Raw genomic sequence first — 24,465 nt, forward strand, 5'->3', positions numbered from 1 at the left:
TCTAGATTTTTCAAACAATTAACATTGACACTTTTTTTTTGCTAAAAAAAAGATGAAAAATAACACGTCAACTACAAAATAGCTTGATATTTGTGTAAACTATTTGTTTTTACATGACATGAGTTGATATGGCCATTTATAAATTAACTGTTTACAAAACTTTTGAATTTTTGAATTACTAAAGCTTTTCTACTTAAGGAATAGATAACCTTAGCTGTATTTGGCAAAACTTTTAGGAATTTTGGACCTCAATGCTCTTTAACTTCGTACTTTATTTTTTGGCCCTTTAAACCTTTTTGGATTCGAGCGTCACTGATGTGTCCTTTGTAGATAAAACGTGCGTCTGGCGTAAATTAAAAAAAATAATCCTGGTATCTATGATGAGTTGATTTACAACCACTGGGTCTGTGCCACTGCTGATGAGTTTTAATTCCGAAACGCGCGTCTGGCATTTGACTTATCCGGTCGGTTATCCTGGATCAGGGGACCCTTGACCAATTTATAAAAGGACGATTCCGTTGTTAAATTATGTTTACGCAAACCTTTTTGGATGTGCCCGGAATGTTGCTTTCTAAAATAAAAAGCCCTTGCTCACACTCGACAAATGAATACCTATTTTGACAAAATATTGTTCTACTAAAGTACCCTTAGTTGTATATACATACTATCATGTTTTTTTTAAGAACATTGAACTGGAGTTATCTAATGTCAAAATTTCAATGTAGGTTTTTTTCCATTATAGGTGAAGTAGGAAAAGAAATGTATATAGTTAACAGAGGAAGGTTGCATGTGGTAGCAGATAATGGCAAAACAGTTCTGGCAACATTAAAACCAGGAAGTTATTTTGGTGAAATTAGTATTTTAAATATGGGCACTTCTGGTAACAGAAGGACTGCTTCCGTTAGGTCTGTTGGCTATTCTGATTTATTCCGTTTATCAAAGCAAGACTTATGGGATGTACTCAAAGAATATCCTACTGCAAGAGTCAAATTGGAAGCGATTGCTGTTAAAAGATTGGAAAAGACGGCAAAAATGCCACTTGAGAAAGGTACGTATTGACAGCCAAGCATTCAATAAGTGTATTTGTGAGTTTAAAAGATAAGGGATTCTAAAAGTGTTTTTGTCTATATGCAAATTATTCCCTGCAAATGATTGGCTATTTTTAGGTTTATTTAATTTACTAAAATACAAGTTTTAGCGAGGTTCGAAGTTCAACATTGATAGCAAAAAAAATATATCCGATATAAAACGTTGAATGTAAATGATATGAACCTTCGAAGTTTTATATTATAGGATTACTGTTATTAGTATATAAGGTTAGTTTTATTGAAGCGATGGGTTCAACTTGAAATAACAAGAGTTATAAACGTTTAAGAAAACTAGAATGTTTTCTATTGTTCAATCCATATAGTCTACACTTTTCTTACATTTAGATTTAGGTATTATTGTTCATTCCAGACAGTAGTCTGGAGTCTAGTTACAATAATTCTTACATAACTCGTTTTGCGTTTTCACTTTCATAATTTTACGCTACACACTTCTATATTTTGTTGGGTTTTATTTTTGTACAAATAATTAAGTATCAAACAAGATGAATGATTCTGACCTTCATTTTAAACATAAAGTGTACATTTCATTTATTTATTGAAACCTCTGCCATGACTTTGTAAAATTAATTAATTGAGTACGATTTGTAATTGGTCTCATGAGTTTGGATTTGTCATTTAGGCCTTTGAATGACAGTATATCGTCTGTCATTATGGGAATGATGCATACTTCTCTGCTAAGGTTAAGAGCTATCCAATTCCTCTTGTTAAGGCAAATAAGTCCTATGTGGTCTCGATTTGATGTCAATAGTGAAGTGACCCTGAGAGGTACCTAATAAAAGGAAATCTATATAAATCAACATTTTAAACATTTCACACTTGAATGAAGTAAACAATCTACATAATATATATTTATAGGTACTAAACACGATTAAACTACACAGTATCTGGGTGCAAAGAATCTAAAACACGATAAAACTCCACAGTATATGGGAGCAAAAAATCTAAAACTTGATTTAAACACCGCAATATCTAGGGTCAAATACTAGCAAGTTAAAACATGATAACGCCACAGTATATGGGAGCAAAGAATCTTAAACATAATTAAAATCTGTGATACTGCATAATGTGATAGATCATTGTTACGAGGACCGCTTACTGTACTTTTCGTACCTCTATATGTCTATTTACGGAAGCAAATCACTTGTGATTTGGATTGGCGGAATGTTTTTATTGGTAAGAAAGGCCAGTGACTATCACTTTTGAACCTCTTTAGGCCCCATGTTTTATATTTACGGAAGCAAATCACTAGTGATTGGGCATTGGTCTAATGTTTTATGGTTACAAAGATCAGTTAATGTCACTTTTGAACCTCTGTAGGTCCACGCGTGTTATTACCTCAGGAATTGATTACCTGAGCTGCATTTGGCAAAACGTTTAGGAATTTTGGTCCTCAATGCTCTTCAATTGTGTGCTTTATTTGGCCTTTTTAACTTTTTTGGATTCGAGCGTCACTGATGATTCTTTTGAAGAAGGAACTCGTGTATGGCGTAAAAACAAAATTTAGTCCTGGTATCTATGATGAATTTATTTACAACCACTGGGTCGATGCCACTGCTTGTTGACTTTTAATTCCCCGAGGATATTACCATCCTGGTAATCAGCACTTCCGTGTTGAAGGCCGTACATGACCTATAATGGTTTACTTTTATAAATTGTTATTTAGATCGAGAGTTGTCTCATTGGCACTCACACCGCATCTTCCTATATCTATGACATGAATTATCATTGATATGGTCATATTTATAAACCATCTGTTTACAAAACTTTTGAATTTTTGAAATACTAAGGGTTTCTACCTCAGGAATAAATTACCTTAGCTGTATTTTGCCAACTTTTAGGAATTTTGGTCCTCCGTGCTTTATTTGGCCTTTTTAACTATTTTGGATTCGAGCGTCACTGATGAGTCTTTTGTAGACGAAACGCGCGTATGGCGTAAATACAAAATTTTATCCTGGTATCTATGATGAGTTTATTTATATCTACGGAAACAAATCCCTAGTGATATGGCATTGGTTTTTTTGGAAACGAGGACCACTTACTGTGACTTTTGAACCTCTATAGACCCACATGTTTTATATTTACGGATGCAAATCACCAGTGATGGGGCATTGATCTAATGTTTAATGGTTACGAGGACCTGTAACTGTCACTATTTAACCTCGATAGGCTCACAATGTTTTATTATTACGGAAGAAAATCACTGGTGATGGGACAATGGTGTTATGTTTAATGGTTACGAGGACCAGTTGCTGTCAATTTTGTACCTTTGTTTGTCTACATGTTTTATTATTACGGAAACAAATCACTGCTGATGAGTCATTGGTGTAATATTTTATGTTTACGAAGACCAGTAACTGTCACTTTTAAACCTCTATTGGTCTACATGTTTTATAAATAAGGAAGGAATTCACTAGTGATGGGGCATTGGTGTACTGTTTAATGGTTAAGAGTACCAATAACTGACTCTTTTGAACGTCTAAATGTCTACATGTTGCATATCTATGGAAACAAATCACTAGTAATGGGCCATTGGTGTAATATTCAATAGTTATGAGGACTAATCACTGTTACGTTTGAACGTCTTAAGGTCCACATGTTTTATACGGAAGCAAATCACTAGTATTGGAACATTGGTGTAATATGTAATAACTACAAGGACTAGTCACTGTCTAATTTGAACGTCTATATGTCCACATGTATAACTATTGAACAGAAATGGGATACTAGTACTCTTGTTAGATAAATTTTGATAGATTGTTACCATTAAATATAATTTATCAACATATTTTCCCTATATATAGTGTGTGGTGGTATTGCATAATGTGATAGTTCATTGTTACGAGGACAAGTCACTGTCACTTTTGTACCTCTATAAGCCCACATGTTTTATTATAAGTATCACGGAAGCAAATCACTAGTGATGGGGCATCGGTCTAAAGTTTTATGGTTAAGAGGACCAGTTACTGTCACTATTGAACCTCTATAGGCCGACATGTTTACGAAGACAAATCACTAGTGATGGAGCATTGGTGCACTGTTAAAGGGTTAAGGGGACTAATCACTGTCGCCATTGAACCTCTATAGGCCTACATGTTTACGGAAACAAATCACTAGTGACGGGCATTGGTGCACTGTTAAATGGTTAAGAGGACCAGTCACTATCACTATTGAACCTTTATAGGGCCACATGTTGACGGAATTAAATCACTAGTGATGGGGCTTGATGCACTGTTAAAGGGTTAAGAGGACCAGTCACTGTCACTTTTGAACTTCTATAGGCCTACATATTTATGGAAACAAATCACTAGTGATGGGGCATAAGTGCTCTGTTTGATAGTTACGAGGAACAGTTTCTGTCATTTTTGTACCTCTATAGGCCCATATGTGTTACGGAAACAAATCACTAGTGATGGGACATTGGTGAACTGTTCAAGGGTTAAGAGGACCAGTCACTGTCACTCTTGAACCTCTATAGGCTTATGTGTTTTATATTTACGGGAACAAATCACTGTTTAATGGTTAGGATGACCAGTGACTGTATCTTTTGAACCTCTATAGTCCAATATGTTTTATATTTACGGAAACAAAGCACTAGTGATAGGACATTGATGTAATGTTTTATGGTTACGAGGATCAGTTAGCACTTACTGTCACTTTTCAATCTCTCTGCACAACTTATATTATATACATGTTTTCTATTCTGCAATAAAAAGACAGATAATTATTTGTAAATATCAAGTTCGGAAATATTCCAGATAGCATTACCGAAAACGATTTTTTTAAAATAAATTACAAAGTCTTAACAAGTAAATCCATATACAAAAATCATAACATAATTCATACCACATCATAAAAAATGAATGAAAATTAATGTTGTAATGTATCATACCAAATTAAAATCAAAAGTAGACGTTGTGATTTATTATACTGAATTTAATGAAAAAAACATGCAAATTATGATTAAAAAATGCAAGGAACTTATTGGTACAGGTAGATCTGAAGCATGAGTAGGAGGAATTAAAAAATAGTTACTGTCTATTATAAATTGTTTATGCAAAATAATTAATTTCAAAGTCAGAAAACTAATCATGAAACTATTTCATAATAGCAGGTTTTGTACTTCGTTCAACTGGGCGAAAAAAAAATCAGGTTCAATCGATATTATCTTCACACTAATAATATCTTGTAGATCTAAGGAAATGTTATAAATTTCTGGAGTATTTTGAGTGAACAACCAAGAAAAATTTCTCAATAATTGTCTCTCTGACATATACCACATATTACCTTTTTTCATATAATTTTACACGTTTTCCAAATGAAAAAAAATATGAACATCGTCACTACAACCTACTATAGGGAAAACGAATAATCCTGGTTATAGATCATCTTTACAAGATGAACCATGTTCGGTAGCCAAAATTAACTTTATATGTTTTAAACGGAATTTACTGGTCGTTGATATTCGGGATGCAGTTATTGCGGTATGCTTTAATCTTTGTAAAGCTTCGAAAGTTTCTTTCTTAAAGCCAGGTAGAAAGGAATTTTCATTAAAAAAAAAAACTCATCAACTTTGTGTTAAAAAAGAATTACGAATCAACTTCTTATTTGGGTTATTGACTTAACAGCTATCATATGTTTTGTTTGTGTCAAAATGTCTACGAAAAAAAAAAACGAAGCTCAAGACTAAATGTCTGTAAAGCAGAGAAAGCTGAGACCAAATGTCTTGGAGGCAAACAAAAAAAGAGACTTAATTTTTATGGAAGTAAGCAAAGCTCGAGACCTTATATCTGGGAAGCAAAGAAAGATAAAAAACCCCAAATATTTTTGAAGCAAACAAAGCTCGAGAAAAAATGTCTTGGAAGCAAATTATGCTAGAGAACAACTGTTTCGGATGCAAAGACAGCTCAAGACCCGTGTCTACGACGCAAACAAAGCTCAAGACAAAATGTCTTGGAAGCAAACCATGCTAGAGAACAACTGTTTCGGATGCAAAGACAGCTTAAGACTAGTGTCTACGACGCAAACAAAACTCGAGAAAAAATGTCTGGGAAGCACAGAAAGCTCAATGTCAAATGTTTGGAAAGCAACGAAAGCTCAAGACCAAATGTCAAAATGCAATAAATATTATGCCAAAAAAAAGATTAAAAATCATTAACTCTTACAGAGCTATTTCGTTGTTATAAGAATTCATAGTCGGGACGCGATGACACAAATTTAATATCTATGAACAACATTTGTAAAAATGACGTAACATATAACATTGCTATCACACAAGAATAATTGCTAGCACCCTTTATAAATGTGCCTGCTCTTTATTTTTTATCATAAAAAAAAAACACTCCAAAAACTAAGTCATTTTAAGCAATATTAACAAAAGACAGAACCTTTATTTTGAACGTAAATATTTTTCAACAAAATTTATAAAATGTGATATTAATTGGTGTGTAATAAATTTCTCCTACATTTTGCAACCACTTGAATCTTTGTAGAATGTTTCAACATGTACTGACATGTTTTTTTAGATCAGATATTTGCACTTCGAGACAAAAACTACAAGAACAATAGAGAACAAGCTATTTGTAAAATTTAGTTTCCTTGACAGTTGTTGACAAGTAGACTTAGGTTTTTGTCATTGTAGTTTTCATGACAATGACGTAACGTAAATAAAATATTGAATCATTACTGATTGAATGGTATAGACACATATATAGGGAAATATATACTTTCATAAATGAAACGAAGCTACTTATTTATTTTTTTATTTATTTATTTAATTATTATCAGTATCTCTATTTCAGCTGCTATGTCCCGCAGTAAGAGTACACCAGGACTGGTCGAGTCTCAAGGAAAAGTGCCTCTGGAAGCTATGTTTATGACGCGGCATCATACTCTTCCGGTTGGTCTTCCAATACAAAAGGTGGCTCCAGAAGCACAAACTCTAAATCACGAAGGAGAATTCGATGGCAATAATTTGGAATTAACCGAGTGTCAACCTGCTGAAATGTTACCTCCCAATACACCAGTTCAAGAACAAAACACAGGAATTCTTTCAAAATCACAAACTGTGTGTAGTATGAAATCATTTACCGTTCCATCACCGTCACATAAATCTACTTCATTTTCAGATGCAAAATTTACGATAAGTCCGCCGATGTCACCTCGTGACGTTCAACCAGCAGACATTCCGTCTACAATATCCGCTCAATTACCTGTATCACCAGTTCATTTTCCGTTTCCTCAAATGTATTCATATCAATCAACTCAACAGTCTCCAATGAATCTTCTGTCCCCATATTGTGCCTCAAATACCTTACACATGCCGTCATCACAAAGTCTTGCACTGACAAGATCTGACAATCTTGCATCATCGCAAAATAATTTAGCATCACCTCAAAACCAAACGTATCAGAGTCCATTTTATCAAACACAGCATTCCGTTGTTTCGATATCACCGGGTATTCCTTCAAATGTTCCATCGGGGAGTCCGGCCTCGTTCTCATACGAGACATCGCAGGATGTATTATTACAAGAAATTACAACATTAAGAGAAAGACTGGCTATACTTGAAGCAGAAAACGCAACGATGACATCAAAACTTAATCAACAGCAATGGGACGTTGAGAATAGGTTATCTGAACTAGAAATGCACATGTGTCCTAGCTCAAGCATGGCCAGTACGGCCAGCCAGGATGATCGACCAGAAAGGTTAGAACCTGTCAATAGAGAATCTATCATTTAGGTTTACACAAACGCGCAATGTACGTTGTGTAAATACAATCTTTGTAAAACTTCCATGAACAAACTTGATCTGATTTATATTTATAACTCAATAAAATATCATTTTATATCAGTCAAGTGATAATGACTGTGATGTTTTAAGTTTTTGACGATTCTGCTGGATTTGTGTTTTACAGAATGTACATATATTAAACGAGAAGTTATATGTTGAATATGTTAGGTTATTTAGATGTTTTAAGTTTACAAATTTAAATATTTTTATATGTCATTTTCCAGTAGTTTAATCCTGTAAAACGTCGCATTCAACTCAATTTTATTATTCACCAGATTGACGGTAAAATAAAGACATATTTAGATTTATTGCAGCTCTATGAAAAATATGAGAAAGAACGCATAAGGGAGGGGGAGAGAAGACATACATTTGTAGAATGTGCGTACTTTAAACGATTTTCTCAAAACAAAGTTAATCTACATAACACCAGATACTTATAAAATATAATTTACATAATTTTAAGCCCAATCTGATAATTCAGTTCCTCATATATTTGTATACCTTTGGGTTTCCGATATTTTAGTTTTAGACGTTAGATATGAAGATTTGTTATGCAACTCGCAACAATCGAAAGCGAGGCAAAACCTTACTTAGTCTACCAAGCAAACGTAAATTTTCAGAATAAATCACCTTTCCCTGGAAATCAATCATCAATATGTTATTTAAACGGGGGATTCAGGAAACTATTTTGAATTATTTTAACTATGATCAAATTCCATTAAATATATAGAACAAATAAATGTTCGATTTAGATTTGAAATACTTTACTGATTCAATCATTTCAAGGTCTGGCTAGCAATGGTAATGTATTGTAAGCATCGTGCGTAGTGTCTTTATTTTGTTATCATTCTGAAGATCCGTAATTTATATTCAAGGGAAGTAATCACACTGAAAATTTGGACGGTAAGCGGTGGTTAAATTTCTTCAAAGGCTGATTTGCTTGCTTCACCATATTTTATCAATACTTTTCTATTTTCTATAAGATAGATAAATGATATGTTGTTCTAGATGTAGCCTTGAATTACTGTACTCTGATTCGTCAAACACTTAGACATTTTTAGAGGACTCAGTATTTTTTGCTGCTGAACGCCTACTTTTAAAGTGTTTGAAGAACAGAAATACCTTAATTAGGTGAAACAAGCATTTCTTGATATTTAAGTCAAAGAGTTTGAAAAAGCCGTTCCAAATGTCACTTCGTGATTATTTTCCTGGATACTTTTTTCCCATGTAAACCATTCATTTCTTTATTTTCAACATCTTACAAACGGTAATTCAAGTTTGTTAAGGTTAAAACAGTGGAGGTTTCATTAAAGTAGGGGAACTGTCGCATTTCATTACAAAACGCATGTAACTGTAAAGAGGTGCTATTATTTTGTAGGAGAAATATGTTGAAAAAATCATTGAAAGATGAAAGAAATAAATTTTCCTGACTTTAAAGTTTTTAAAACTAATCTCGTCTAAATGACATTTTCCCAGCAAACAAAAAAAAAATCCTCTTTTGGGGTAAAAATGTCTACAAAACAAGAGAGGAAACATGTACTTGTTTAAAGTAGTATGGGAGTTTTCCGCGATCCTGGATCGCACACCACCGCATAAGATTGATCCAGATATTTGAGTAATTACTTTACTTGCTAGATTTTAGAATTAAAAAAAAATTTGTGTACAAATACATACACAGAAACCTTTTGATTGTTAGCTTTTTAAGGGAGGTAACGTTTTTTATGAATGATTCTAATATACATTTATCTGTTTTAAGATATAATAATAAAGCGAGTATGCTAACATTTTTTCTCAATAAGGAATGTGTCAAAGAGACACCATTCCGACCAAAAAGCAGATATAAAAAAAAATATTATTTAGTTTTCTTTCTAGTGTTTTACATGGCTTTTCCCTTGTTAACCCTTGCAATGTGTGCCTGTTTCACAATCTGTCAAATACAAATTAGCCGAGGACGGACAACACTCGATTATTTTAAATCTCATACTACTTTAAATGGTCTATAATAATGGCGATTGTTATTTTAGTCTTTTCATGCCGGCAAAAATCCATCTCGATACAAGAAATGTACACATGTGCAAATAAATTGTTTAGAAAGTAGGAAAATAATATGATTTTCAATCTTTATAGAAATTAGTGTTTAAATTAACACAATCATGTAGTACAATATGTTATAGTATAGTATTTACAGTTGTTAAAAAAGCTATGTCTGGTTTATGATATTATCATGTCAGAATATAAAGATTACTATAGGAATAATTACAGGTTTATACTTTATTTGTTATGGAGATATGACATTAAAAAGTTGAACATTATATTTGTTTTCTTTTGTACCCCCATTTAAATGTAAATTGTATTGTCGTTATCTAAACTCCATTTCGTGAACTGTCAATTTACAATTCTGTTTTCAGATTATCAAAATTCTTTTAATGCAGTTTTACGATTTTCTCCTAAATACAATAACTGTAAATTCGTAAATTACTGCAATGAATTTACTCCTGTACAAATATCTCATGATGAGCATAGCAAAATTCTTAAGTCCAAATTTCTCCTTTATCTGATGACAATATGTTATAACAAGGGAAAAAAGTGTCTTTGTGTATAATGTGGATAAAAGCAGAGTTTCACATTAGTAGTACAACTTCCAAAACGAGACAAACATACGGCATTCCGATCGCAACATAAACAGGTGTCTATGTAATAGGCAAAGGTCTAATTTTTATTCCAGACAGACGCGACGGACTTTCATATGCGTAAAATGTTTAAAGATGATAGAAGATGTATCAACATGACCAAAAAGGAGGCCTGGACGACAAACAAACAAAAATTAGAAAAAAAAAAAGATTTAAAAAACACAAACACCTACAAAATCTCAGGACAATATTAGTTTCTCTGTTGATGAATCTTTTCAATTCATAACATGCCATGAACTAGAAACTTGGTAAATGTCTGGTATCTTACACTCTCCAGTGTCTTAACTAGAAACTTGGTAAATGTCTGGGATCTAACACTCTCCAGGTTCTTAACTAGAAACTTGGTAAATGTATGGAATCTTACACTCTACAGTGTCTTTTACATCACAAAACAATAGAAACTTGGTAAATGTCTGGTATCTTACACTCTCCAGTGTCTTTTACATCACAAAACAATAGAAAAACTTGGTAAATGTCTAGTATCTAACACTCTCCAGTGTCTTTTACAACACAACATAAATAAACTATAAGTCTATTTACTTCATGCAACTCTAAAACATGTCCAAATTTGAAGTTTGATATACTTTTTGTTAATACTAGTACCGTAATTTGTACAAACAGATATTTCAACATTATTTAGCACCCAATACAGAAAACAAAAACAAACGCATAATAAACCATTTTAAAAAGAAAAGCAGTAGCACAAGAGCTTTGAAAAGGTTATAGTTTCTGCTCCTCTAGTGGCATCATATTTCTGCTCATTGCAAATAAAAACCAGCAATACGTTGCATTTTATTTTCCATAATTAGTTATCAAAGGTACCAGGATTATAATTTGATACGCCAGACGCGCGTTTCGTCTACATAAGACTCATCAGTGACGCTCAAATAGTTAGAAAGCCTAACAAGTATAAAATTGAAGAGCATTGAAGATAAAAAAAAAATCCCAAAAAGTTGTGTCAAATGCGGCTAAGGTAATATATGTCTAGGCTAAGAAAATCCTAAGTATTTCCAGTAATCCATTCTTTTGAAAACAGTTATTTATAAAATTGACTATATAATGGATGTCTACGTCAACACCGAAGTGCTGACAACTGGGATGGTGATACCCTCGTAGACGAAACGTCCACCAGCAGTCACATCGACTGAGTATTGTAAATAGTTATCAAAGGTATCAGGCTTATTATTTGATACGCCATACGCGCGTTTCGTCTACATATAACTCATCATTGACGTGAATGATTAAATAGAACGGATTTGTTGGTACGACCAATGGAACAAAGTCGTGGTCAGCTGTGACACAGATATTCGAAAAACTTGTGTTATTCCTCTTAGTCTTGCTTTTCCTTCTCTTTATTCTGAAATAAAAACCAACACACATTCCAAAACATCTACTACAAATACTAATCTATCATAAGTTTGCAAACAAAACGTGATGGCGTCCGGCTAATTTTTATTGATGATTCAACTTCACCACTTGGAACTCTTGGTTTAAAAGCTTCCATGTGATAGGAAACGCAAACCCTGGGAAATATATATCGTATGTCTTGGCGCCGTTGGAAATTTGCTACATAGAAATGGAAAGTTTACAATTGTGATTCATCTCTTTTGTCGTAAAGTTTTGTTCTCAACCTACCCTTAGTGTCAATGTGTAGATGTAAGTCAAGATATGACTTAACTGTATCTTTTGTATTCTTTATTTTATGTTTGTTTGGATAGATGCGTTCAACAGAGTCACTAAAATTTCGAATTATTTAGCGAGGTGACATCATCTATACAGCGGAAAGTGAAATTAAAGGATAATGTATGTTTCATTTCATTTTTCCGAAGAATCTCCCGTATAACATCAGTCCATATGAAAAAATGAATAATGTTGACTAGAAAAGGAGCATAGTTGTTTCTCATGGAAATGCCGATTGTTTGTTGATAAACACGTTCTTTAAACGTAACAAATACCGGTATGATATCAATCGAGAAATCAAGCATCTTGTTTATGTCAGTTTCAGAGAATTGTTGTTTGAATCTAGGTTATTCCCTTTTTTACAAAGTACCATTTATCTCTTCCGAAAGAGAAGATACTTGTATCTACGTTGGCCTTTCTTTTTTATGAAACTGAATAGGACCAACTCTTCCAACTTGTCTTTAAGTTTAGAATGTAAAAGAATTGAAGAATGCATCTTCGATTTTATAGTTAAATAAAGGCAACAAGGCAACAGTAGTATACCGCTGTTCGAAAGTCATAAATCGATTGAGAGAAAACAAATCCGAGTTACAAACTAAAACTGAGGTAAACACATCAACTATAAGAGGAAAACAACGAAACAACAGAAACACTTAAGTGCAACAAAACATTTTTTTTTTTTTATATTATTTTTATACTCATGTAGCTGACAGTAAGTGTTATGAGAAGAAAAATAACGTCTAATGCACATGCAAAATGATACTCTTAGTTGATACCAAATTTCATAGGCGCTTAGTTAAATAATATGTTTTCAATACCGTTTCTATTTTCGAAATTTTTTTTTTAGAACAATACGTAATGAATTTCATGCGTTCGAATGGTTTCAAGGATTAATTTGATCGTTGAACGGAATTCTGGGCAAGATAATCTATTCATTCGGAGCAACATTGGAGAACACTCTGCATATTGTCGAATAGAGATAATTCAAAATTGATTATCATTCCATCATAGAATCTCATCTGTTTACTTGTGTAAGATAGTAATAAAAATAAGAAACAACAGTATGTATAAAAGGAATACTTTATTTACATGCTATGTATATGTACAGTAAAATTACAAGTATATAAACAATAAAATTCTAGTAAAAAAATATAAACATATATACTTAGCAGACGTAATGGCGACAAACATCCTTTGTTACGTTTCATCAAGTTTTAAAATTGACGAACGAAAAAGGATCATCTTGACGATATTAACAGAAATTGCTTTTCTGACAAAATTTCAGAGGTTTTTCATAAATCACATTGCCCTTCCTTTTATTAGAATACAAAATAATTCAAATGTGGATGGTGATGAACATAAATATACACAAACGAGGCATTTGCTACTTGATATAGCTCATATAAGATTTTGAGGTATTTGTGAGAAAAAATACAAAAACCCAAAAAGCGTTTAAGATTATATAGGTTGCATTCATTCTCGAGTGAATAAATAAAGTTTTGAGGTATTCGTGAAAAAAAAAACAAACCAGAAACAAAATAAACCGTAATACATTCAAAAAACCATTTCAAGGTCGAATGATCCATAAACATATTATACCCTTCATCAAAAGGAACTTATTATTTATTCAGAAATTTAAACCTGACAAAAACGTACCACAAAAATAAGCTTGAATAAAAAGCTATTTAATCATTACTAATTGTTTGTTTAATTCAGTATAATTGCTGATATTCCTATCCTTTTCATATAAATGCATTGTATATCTTTCTACATTCATATCAAATAAAAGATTAGCGATATAAAATCTTTTGACCAAGATTCAAAAGGCTATTGTTAATATAAAGACAAAAGACTGTCGATGCTGAGCCATTTTATAGAATCAGAGGATGAAGATACCTTCATGTACAAATAAAGGCAACAGTAGTATACCGCTGTTCAAAATGTCATAGGCTGCCTTTATGTAAATATTGTGATGCGCTAATCTTTGAGCAATGTTACAGCAGACTTTAAACGTAGATACTTGTTACTTGCCATGTTATATTCTTGTTCTATTGTAAATTCACTTCGTATGGCATAAGGGCAATAACTGGAACCGGATCGTGAATGTTAAATACATCTTTGTAGGTTTTTGTATTTTCTCTGGATTGTTTGTGTTGTTGTGTTTTTTTACACTTTATTGGTTCTTCGTTTTGATTTGTCACTGCTCTTCTTCGATTTCTTCTTACTTTTCCTTGACTTCTTTTTACTTTTACTTTTTTTAGATTTTTTTGATTTTCTGCTTTTTGACTTCTTTTTACTCTTTGAATCCTCCTTTTTGTTTGACAATTCTTTCGTTTTCTCCTTCTTTTCATTTTTCACATTTTCTCTTAACTTTATGTCATTTTTTGCATCCGTCCTTATAATGCTTGAGGATACTAACTCTTTATTGGAAATTTCAGCGTTGCTACTTTTATCCTTTCGAATGGCGGAAACAACTTCAGAAGCTGGTGTTATCGGTTTAGGACTAGCTTCCTGGCTTATTTTGTTCTTTTTTGTTTTTTCGACTTTAGATTTAATGTTTTGTCCAATATTTTCATTAAATAAAGGTACATGAACTCCTGGTTGTGCTTTATTTAGTGGCATATTTACTGAGGCTTCGGATTCAGCTCTTTGGTTAATTTTAGATACACCAGTATCAAATGGTTCTTTTACAGTTGTAACTGGACTAATTGTCTTTAAACCAGAAGGCTGTAGATATGCATTTTCTCTCTTATTTCCTTTGACATCAAACTTATGATTTATTTGATCATTTTGTATTTTGCGTACAGGTAAAATGTTTGGTACATCAGTATCAAATGGTTCTTTAACAGTTTTAACTGGACTTATTGTCTTTAAACCAGAAGGCTGTACATATGCATTTTGTCTCTCATTACCTTTTACAATAAACTGATGATTAACTGGATCATTTTGTATTTTGCGTACAGGTACACGTTTTGGTACACCAGAATCAAATTGTTCTTTTACAGTTTTAACAGGACTTATTGTCTTTAAACCAGAAGGCTGTACATATGCATTTTTTCTCTCATTACCTTTAACAACAAAGTTATGATTTAGTGGAACATTTTGCATTTTGCGTACAGGTAATTTTCGTTTTCCTTGATAGATCGAAAATGATGGTATAGCAGAGACATACACCTCTTGATTATTGCCATTCATAGTTGGTACAAATATATTAGGCAATTCGATTTGATCCTTATGTTTTCTTTGTTTATGATTTTCGATCTGATTAACTATCTGCTTTGTTGGTATTATACGCATATCTGATCGTGTTGCTTTCGTTTTATCTATTTTCTGTGTTGGTTCACTCTGCTTTGGTGAATATTGGAATTTCGGTTTTAGCGAATTAGGAATCAATGCTTTTACATTTTTTTCAAATAATTGTGAATTTTGCTTAACTGATTTTATAAATTGTTTATCCGGAAAATGAGAAATTGGAACTCCTGCTCTAAACCGCGGTTTAAATATGGGTTTAGTTACCTTTGGGGTTATTATTTCCTGAGTATAATAAGAGCTTGGTATTCCTGCTGAAAATTGTAGATGAGGTTGTTGCTGGCCAGAGAGTAAAGATAAAAGGGAGGTTGTAGCTGAATTTTTGTTTCCATTGCTCTCAATATTGTTCTGAGATTGACCATTCGAAAACTGAACATTAGGGTCTGAAAGCAGATTCATCAAAAGACTTTTTGTTAACTCGGGCCTTTCTGACTCGATTTGTATTTCTACAACTTTTTGTGCTCTTGGATCTCCGAAATTCATAACTTGATTCCTTATACTTTCAGCAACATGTTTTGGACTTTTATTAAGATGAATAACTTTCTTCTCTGGTTTTGCGTTGTTCAATTTTTTATTTCTGATTTCTTTTGGCTGTTTCTCAGTTTGTGTTTGTGGGAAAAGAGACTTTGAATCTTTTACCTGTGATTCCTGAAGTCTTGCATTATTATATGAGGGTGTTTCTGTCGCGAATTGATTTTGATTTGATTGTCTCAAAATTGGTTTAGACAACCTTGAAATATGTTGTATTTCTTCCATCGCATCCATAAATCTAGTATTTTGAAGCATGGCATTCACTAATAAAGCAGTACTTTTAGATTGATCTTGTTGATTGTTCAGTTGAGAATCGATAGATTGTGTCTTTTGATTTTTATTTGCCACAATTCCCTGTTTATTCCCGGACTGTGTTTGACTTTGTTGGTTGTTTTGCTGTGGATTGCCCATTCCTACATCTATAAACAGTGGGTCCGACTGCATAAGGAAATCTCTTGGATCGAATTCCCTATCCCCAGAAAATGGAAATAAAACGGGAACATATCCTTCAGGATTAAATGCACCAGGAGTCGGTGTTGGTTGGAAAGTGTCATAAGGTGACTGTGTACCACCATTCAGTCTTGATTGTTGGGGATCAATCAACACATCAAAAATCCCAATATTTTCATTCATTGGCTCCTTAGGGTTATGTGCGTTCTTACTAGGCATATTTTTATTATCAACATTGTGTTGGCCTGAAATGGCTTTAGATTGTCTATGATTTTCTTTTATGTGCGAACTTTGTTTATTTTCCTTGTTAGATGTAGATCGTAAATGATCAGGTAAGACTGCAGACGGACTATTATCTGGTTGAGCTATTTTTTCCAACCTCACATTTTGGCGCATATGATCAGGGAGAACATCTGCCACAATCTGTCCCCATGGATCTATAGGTATTGATACTTGTCTATCAAATCCTTGGAATTCATGAGCACGATTTGATTGAAATGATCGACCTGGGTCTGTCTGTCCTTGGTTTATTTCACGAGGTACAGCACCTTCAACTCTGAAGGAACCACCATTAAAATGAAGTGTATTTTCTTGACCTGAAGGCCTAAAGTAAAACGGCTCAGGCCTTTGTAGTTGTGGATTCGATTCTATTCTAAACACTCTAAATTGTTCTCTTTGTGCTGAAATTATTTCAACTGAAATAGAAAGCAAACATCCACTGAATTATGGATTCAAAACACAATAATTCAAATTTAAGCACAAGTATTGTATAAAAAAATCGAACTGGAAGAGTTCCATTGAATAGTTTGAGCTTTTTATTTTGCCGTTTGATTACGGACTTTCTGTTTTTGATTTTTATAGGCGTTCGATATTTTTGTTATTTAGCATGTTTTTTTTGTACTTAAGTCAAGTGTATGCAGAACATACTATAAAGTTCAACTGTGCTGAATAATTTGCATTGTAATATAAGAAAGGAAAAAGTCGAGTAAATATACCATTAAACAACTATTATAACCAGTGAAATCAATAACTATGACATTCTTATTGTTAATACTATTTTATCCCTAAGAAAGAACTTACTCCAGAATGTAGTGAATTAGATCAGAATACATATAATTAAGTAAATGTTAAGTCCACCTTCTGATGAAACAGGATTACGTATATATTGTTGAACACTGTACTTTGACCTATAATGATTTACTATTACAAATTGTGACTTGAATGGAGAGTTGTCTCATTGGCACTCATACCACACCTTCTTATATCTATGTAACTTTCATGAATATATCATTCTCCGCTAATGTGCCCAATCACAGAAAACGTACCTAGTCGACATCACTGTATGCCCAATCATGTGAAGATTGTGTTAATCGTTGACACACTAACGCTTTATAGTGCACATTTTTAAAATCTCCCTATATAGACAATTCAATTATAATGTCAGTGGTTTGAAAAAGACCTCAGACCTGGTCTTATTGATTGCACTAATATCGGCGTTTCTCTCCGATTAAATCTTAATGACCTTTAAGTTCGATACAACTGAATGCCAAAAGGAATAAAAAGTTGCTAATTGAATGAACTTCTGTAACTGGGATAAATGTCGAATCGTAACGTTGTGTAACCCCTTCACCCGCTGTATTTTTCAGTCCTAAGTCAGAAACCTGTATTTAGGGGTTGTCGTTTGTTACTGTTTATATCATATTTGTTTTTGTTGTTGTTTTACAGAAATGAGAAACTATATTTTCTCCTTTTGAATTGTACAGCTTGCTATGGGGTATAGGTTTTTGTTCATTGTGGAAGTGCGTACATGTTATTGAAGTATCTTATATCTACGTCATTAGGTCTTTGGTGGATACATTTTGTTTATATTTTCCAAAAAGCAGAAGGATTTTCACAATGAATAAGTAAGTCATTACTTTCTGTATATTTCATTTTGCAACTGATTCCTTTATGGTAAGGTCAAATTGTGCGTTTTATCTCATGTATCAATGGATTCCTTAACGGTACGAAGACCGTATCTTTTAGTATGTTCGTTATTGCAATGAATTACTTTAAAGAAAGAAGGTCATATATTTAAGAATATTCCATATTACAGTGGATCCCTTTATAGCAAGAAGGTTCCTATATCCATGGTTCCTTAAACATATATTTAAAAACCTGTACAGCTCATGTACCAGTAGAATAACCACTAACTTTAACCAGAATGTGAAACCAAAAAAAAAAAAAAAAAAAAAATAAAAAATAAATAAATTGGAATTCTTTGCGTGCTCATGTTGTCAATTGACTGGGTCAGGTTAGGTGAACGTTCGTCTGTAACGCCCACTTATCACATCGTACTTGTAATTGACATTTAAACTTTGGTGTCGCCAAAGGTCCTAAATGCCTAAATCAAATAAAACGAATACCTAGCAGAGGACTTAACCTTATGTGTTGATTTTAATGTTGAATCCTTAAACATTTTTTTCTTCTCGTGCACATGCATGTCCTTTACTCTTTAATTCTATTTAAATTTCAACTGGAAGGCCTCTGACAGACTGAGTAAGTGTAACATCACAAAAAAAAAAGACAAGTTAAAGGTAAATAATTCAGTATGATTACCAACATAGGTATTGCGGATGTCCACACTGTTACGGAACTGCCTTTAATACAACTATCTCAGCATAGATATACACAAATATTTCTTACCTTTTAAGAATGTCAATATTATGACAAGAATCGCCCTTTGTATTAGAATATCTGAAATAAAAAAGAAATGTGAAAATTGATTTAGAAAATCAGATAGAAACATACAAACCAACATAGGGACTATAACACATATTTAAAACACATTTTATGCACGTAGCATCTCAACTTTGGAATAGTTCAAACACTATTTCTACATGGTGTTCTTCAGAAAACTGCTTCTGTAGCTCATGTAGACAATAACTTTGCTGTTTCAGAGCTGGAATCTTCTGGCCCCGTGTTCTGTTTATTGTTTGCTTTTATTTTATTTATTTGCTAAGCTTTTGTCTGTGTGCCAGTTAAAGCAAAATTTGCTTTTCCTTTCTGTTTAGCTTGCATGCTTTGATTTATGCACGTTTGCTTAGCTATTATATTATGCATGTGTTTTATTTGTATGTGTAGTTTGTCAAATGTGCTTATAATTTGTTATTTGTTTTAGATATCAAGTCGGATAAGAGCTCTACGGAGCTCATGTTTACCTTGTTGAATTGTACATAGCATGCCCGACTCTAAATAAAATTTACTTACTTACTAATTATTATTAAGTAATGGCGGTGACCATGTTCTTCAGCAGATGGGGACTGAATCGTAACCCTTGGCTAGCAAAGATGACATGTTTCAGTGACGGATCCAGGGGGGGGGGGGGGGTTCCGGGGGTTGGAACCGCCCCTTTTTTGGCCGATCAATGCATTTGAATGGGAGCATATAGTTGGAACCCCCTCCCCCTTTACTCTGGGTTGGGACCCCCCTTTTTTAAAATGGCTGGATCCGCCACTGTGTTTCAGGAAAGGGTAAAGGTTGGTACCTATTTAAACTGCATTTGTTTGCACCTGTCATAAGGCAGGAACCTGATGTACAGTATTGGTCGTTTGTTGATGTGGTTCATAAATGTTTCTCGTTTCTCGTTTTTTATATAGACAAGACCGTTGGTTTTCCCGTTGGAATGATGTTATACTAGTTATTATTGAGGCCCTTTATAGCTTGCAGTTCGGGGTGAGCCAAGGATCCATGTTGAAGACTGTACTTTGACATTCGAAGATTTTTCTTTTACAAATTGTGACTTGGATGAAGAGTTGTCTCATTGTCTCATTTGCAAAAGCATCAATAACATTAAGAATGTGTCTGTACCATTGTCCCAAATGCTATAGTATGTGTTTTTAGTCCTTTGCCCTCTGATTTTTTACTTTCTCGGTTAGACACGTAAAGACGAAATAGAGCTAAATTCCCTGTTTATTTTTTGACATACTTTCGTCATAAAAATATTAATAACTGTCGGTAAAGATTTTTCTGAATAAATAGAAGTTTGATTTTGATAAATCTTAACAGAATGCATATTGTATTATGATGACATATTTCGTGTCACAAAATCTAATTTGCATACACCTTAATTTACATAAATGTCAATATGGTAAACAAATCAATCAAATATATTCGTTTTATTTTAATTTGTATTACTAATGCGAAAAAAATTATTTCATTGTTACCGACTCGCAAATTTAAGAATATTTGACAAAGTTACGGTTCGTCAAAGCAACCATTACGAACGAAGAAGCATGTTTTGATGTGTGAAAAGCTAAGCTATAAATTTTCAATTCAATTCAATATCAACAATTCGAAATATCCTATTTACAATAAAAAAAAATACGCACTATCAGTGTCAGTTTAATTTTTTTTTTTTTGGGGGGGGGGGAGGGGGTCATATCTTAGATACTACACTATACTACTGCAAAATCCTTTTAATGTGTAGGGATCATAAATTTTGGCCATTTACAAATCAAATCAAAGTCGGTAATTTGATAAGTCTATTCAGCAATCTTTAGTAAAACAAGAAAACCTACTTTAAATTATCAGTGACATGTATCTTTATAAAACGGGCATATAAAATTTGTTGCTTATAAAACAAACAAAAAAAACGAAATTTCATGTGATCAGAATTTACTCCAATCCTCGAAAAATGTTTCAGATAATAACCAGTAAGATTGAGATGGAATTGAGTAGGTACAAAACATATTTTATAGTTGTTTATTTGTTTCAAATCTTGAACTGTGTAAGTTAGAGGTTTTGAATTACTATGAATCTATCGGTGATTAATTATCTGCTGCTCGTATATCTTATTCATATATTATATTTGGTCGTCTCTGTTGTCTGGTAATTGTTAATGCTCATTTTACTGACCTCTCGTTATTATTTGTTATACCTTTCGCTTACTATTTGACAAGAGGTCAAATCGGTGTTTATTTTCAGTGCAGATTTTGCTCAATCTGTAGGTTAGCTTTCTGAATACTATACATTTTTATGTATGTGGACAAATGTTTGTGTTGTTGCATTCTGTTTTGATCAAAGTTATATCTTAAGAGTTACTTTTTTCATTTGTCAATGATGTCTTAATAAAACTGTGTTCGTATTCAATTTCTATTTTACGCTCTAGACATCTTTACTGTATCAAAATACAATTGTGTTTGTGTTTTTATCGGTTCTTTTTGTTGCAGATAAATAGAAAATGGAATACAGTATAAAAATTATTATAAGATAGTTAGAAATTTGAGAACTTTGAAATAAACTGAAATAACTTATATCTGACATTTCAACCAACAACAAAAAAATCACAATAAAAACAACTCCACCAAACAAAAATGTGAAAAAAAATACTTATGTTAAGAAACAAAAAAGACTCACCGTTTAATTTGGTAATTTTCATTTTCTCCAGATCCTTTTAGATTAAAATGTTAACAACATGTAAATTAAATCCAGTCTATATTTAATCACTAGTGATATAAAAAGTTCTGCTTATTTCTTCTACTGTTGTTTAAATTATTCGTAATTAATATATAAAGATAAATCAAGGAAGTACGAATTATACAATTCAATCACTAACATAATATACTAATTGATTTAATGCTAATTTATTATGGCGGAATGAATTGACATACAGTTACAAATTGACAGGCCTACTTAGACTTGTACACATTGTCGTGACGGTGGGTTTTCTTCATGGAAAATGTAGAACATGACACATACATTTAAGTTATTGTTTTATTTATTACTTGTAACTCTATTATTAAACACAAAAAAAATACCAAAAAATGTGTTGAAAGTAACATACTATGTAGACATTTGATTGGTCATTTCATAACCTATCTTTGTGATTATCCTCGTCTTCACAACATTTACAAATCTTTCACGTAGTGAAGCACGGATTCCCCTTTCTTTTCAATCCTATGAGGATGTAAGAAGTGGATATTTTTTTTTCTAGAAACTATACCATTTGAACACTTGCAGGAATGTATTGATTCTTGGTTTTTGATACAATTAATGATCGTAAATAACTGATTTTGTTATTTTTGTTCGAAGAGAATGCAGTGATTGCGATGCAACTCTTCTTTGTGGTGAGCTCTTTACTGAGAAATTGAATTGCTTAGACTGCAATGTAGCAAAAAGACGTTTATAAGTGCTGTGGTAGTAAATTCTCTTTTCCTTTTGTTCAGTTTGGAACTATTCTTTTAGAAATCTTCCAGCGGAATATTTTCATTATGTGTTACTAACTTTAAAGGTTAAATAATATGTGTCCATAAATGAATATCATGGAATCTTATTCAATTTAAAAAAAAAAAATACAAAAACATTGATATAATTAAAAAACAATTGTAAAGTGTTGACGGCAGATATATGGTACATGCACTGCATGTCTATCAAATCTTATTCATATCTTGTTGAGCATCGGTGCGTTTAGAACTTGACAGTTATAACAAACCAATGTTATTGTTGAAAATCATAGTTAGCCAAAGATGTTTTGTGAATTTTAGTTTTGGTTGGTTGCTGTTTCGTATATGCATACCAAACATACCCTTTTATCAAAATTCTGTTCTTGTTCATGTGGTAAAACTAGGCGATGTATGTTGAGAATGATAATGCCTGTCCGGCAAAATACAAAGTCTGATCGTCCAACCTCCATTCTGCTGTAATACAAAGTCTGATCGTCCAACCTCCATTCTGCTGTAATACAAAGTCTGATCGTCCACCCTCCATTCTGCTGTAATACAAAGTCTGATCGTCCAACCTCCATTCTGCTGTAATACAAAGTCTGATCGTCCAACCTCCATTCTGCTGTAATACAAAGTCTGATCGTCCAACCTCCATTCTGCTGTAATACAAAGTTTGATCGTCCAACCTCCATTCTGCTGTAATACAAAGTCTGATCGTCCAACCTCCATTCTGCTGTAATACAAAGTCTGATCGTCCAACCTCCATTCTGCTGTAATACAAAGTCTGATCGTCCAACCTCCATTCTGCTGTAATACAAAGTCTGATCGTCCAACCTCCATTCTGCTGTAATACAAAGTCTGATCGTCCAACCTCCATTCTGCTGTAATACAAAGTCTGATCGTCCACCCTCCATTCTGCTGTAATACAAAGTCTGATCGTCCAACCTCCATTCTGCTGTAATACAAAGTCTGATCGTCCAACCTCCATTCTGCTGTAATACAAAGTCTGATCGTCCAACCTCCATTCTACTGTAATACAAAGTCTGATCGTCCACCCTCCATTCTGCTGTAATACAAAGTCTGATCGTCCAACCTCCATTCTGCTGTAATACAAAGTCTGATCGTCCAACCTCCATTCTGCTGTAATACAAAGTCTGATCGTCCACCCTCCATTCTGCTGTAATACAAAGTCTGATCGTCCACCCTCCATTCTGCTGTAATACAAAGTCTGATCGTCCACCCTCCATTCTGCTGTAATAGAAAGTCTGATCGTCCAACCTCCATTCTATTGTAATACAAAGTCTGATCGTCCAACCTCCATTCTGCTGTAATATAAAGTCTGATCGTCCAACCTCCATTCTGCTGTAATACAAAGTCTGATCGTCCAACCTCCATTCTGCTGTAAAACAAAGTCTGATCGTCCAACCTCCATTCTGCTGTAATACAAAGTCTGATCGTCCACCCTCCATTCTGCTGTAATACAAAGTCTGATCGTCCACCCTCCATTCTGCTGTAATACAAAGTCTGATCGTCCACCCTCCATTCTGCTGTAATACAAAGTCTGATCGTCCAACCTTCATTCTGCTGTAATACAAAGTCTGATCGTTCACCCTCCATTTTGCTGAAATACAAAGTCTGATCGTCCACCCTCCATTCTGCTGTAATACAAAGTCTGATCGTCCAACCTCCATTCTGCTGTAATA

General features: G+C 33.2%; 2 protein-coding genes across 2 annotated transcripts in view; one reads left to right on the forward strand and one right to left on the reverse strand.

The window, feature by feature from the left end:
• LOC143067604 (uncharacterized) overlaps positions 1–10,211 on the forward strand; it is a 126,812-nt gene extending 116,601 nt beyond the window's left edge. Inside the window, exons 4-5 of the mRNA XM_076240970.1 lie at positions 743–1,048; positions 6,908–10,211. Of these exons, the coding sequence (XP_076097085.1) occupies positions 743–1,048; positions 6,908–7,848 (1,247 nt within the window). The 3' untranslated portion in view covers positions 7,849–10,211. The remainder of the gene's footprint in view (positions 1–742; positions 1,049–6,907) is intronic.
• A 3,911-nt stretch (positions 10,212–14,122) lies between these two features.
• LOC143067605 (uncharacterized) lies at positions 14,123–22,082 on the reverse strand. Its single transcript, XM_076240971.1, has 3 exons — positions 21,957–22,082; positions 19,245–19,295; positions 14,123–17,254 (listed from the first exon to the last, which is right to left on the reverse strand). Exons 1-3 carry the CDS (start codon positions 21,976–21,978, stop codon positions 14,436–14,438), a joined length of 2,892 nt encoding a protein of 963 aa, XP_076097086.1. The 5' UTR covers positions 21,979–22,082; the 3' UTR covers positions 14,123–14,435.
• Positions 22,083–24,465: the final 2,383 nt, after the last annotated feature.

The sequence above is a fragment of the Mytilus galloprovincialis genome, chromosome 3 (genome assembly GCF_965363235.1).
Source record: "Mytilus galloprovincialis chromosome 3, xbMytGall1.hap1.1, whole genome shotgun sequence".
In the NCBI taxonomy this organism is placed as follows: Eukaryota; Metazoa; Mollusca; class Bivalvia; order Mytilida; family Mytilidae; genus Mytilus; species Mytilus galloprovincialis.

Excerpts from the sequence above, each read along its gene's own strand:
- LOC143067605 (XM_076240971.1), bottom strand. The coding sequence starts at position 21,978 with ATGAAAATTACCAAATTAAACG. Across the intron at positions 19,296-21,956 it reads GAAAATTACCAAATTAAACG|ATATTCTAATACAAAGGGCG; the intron begins GTGAGTCTTTTT and ends TTTTTATTTCAG. Across the intron at positions 17,255-19,244 it reads AATATTGACATTCTTAAAAG|TTGAAATAATTTCAGCACAA; the intron begins GTAAGAAATATT and ends TTTCTATTTCAG.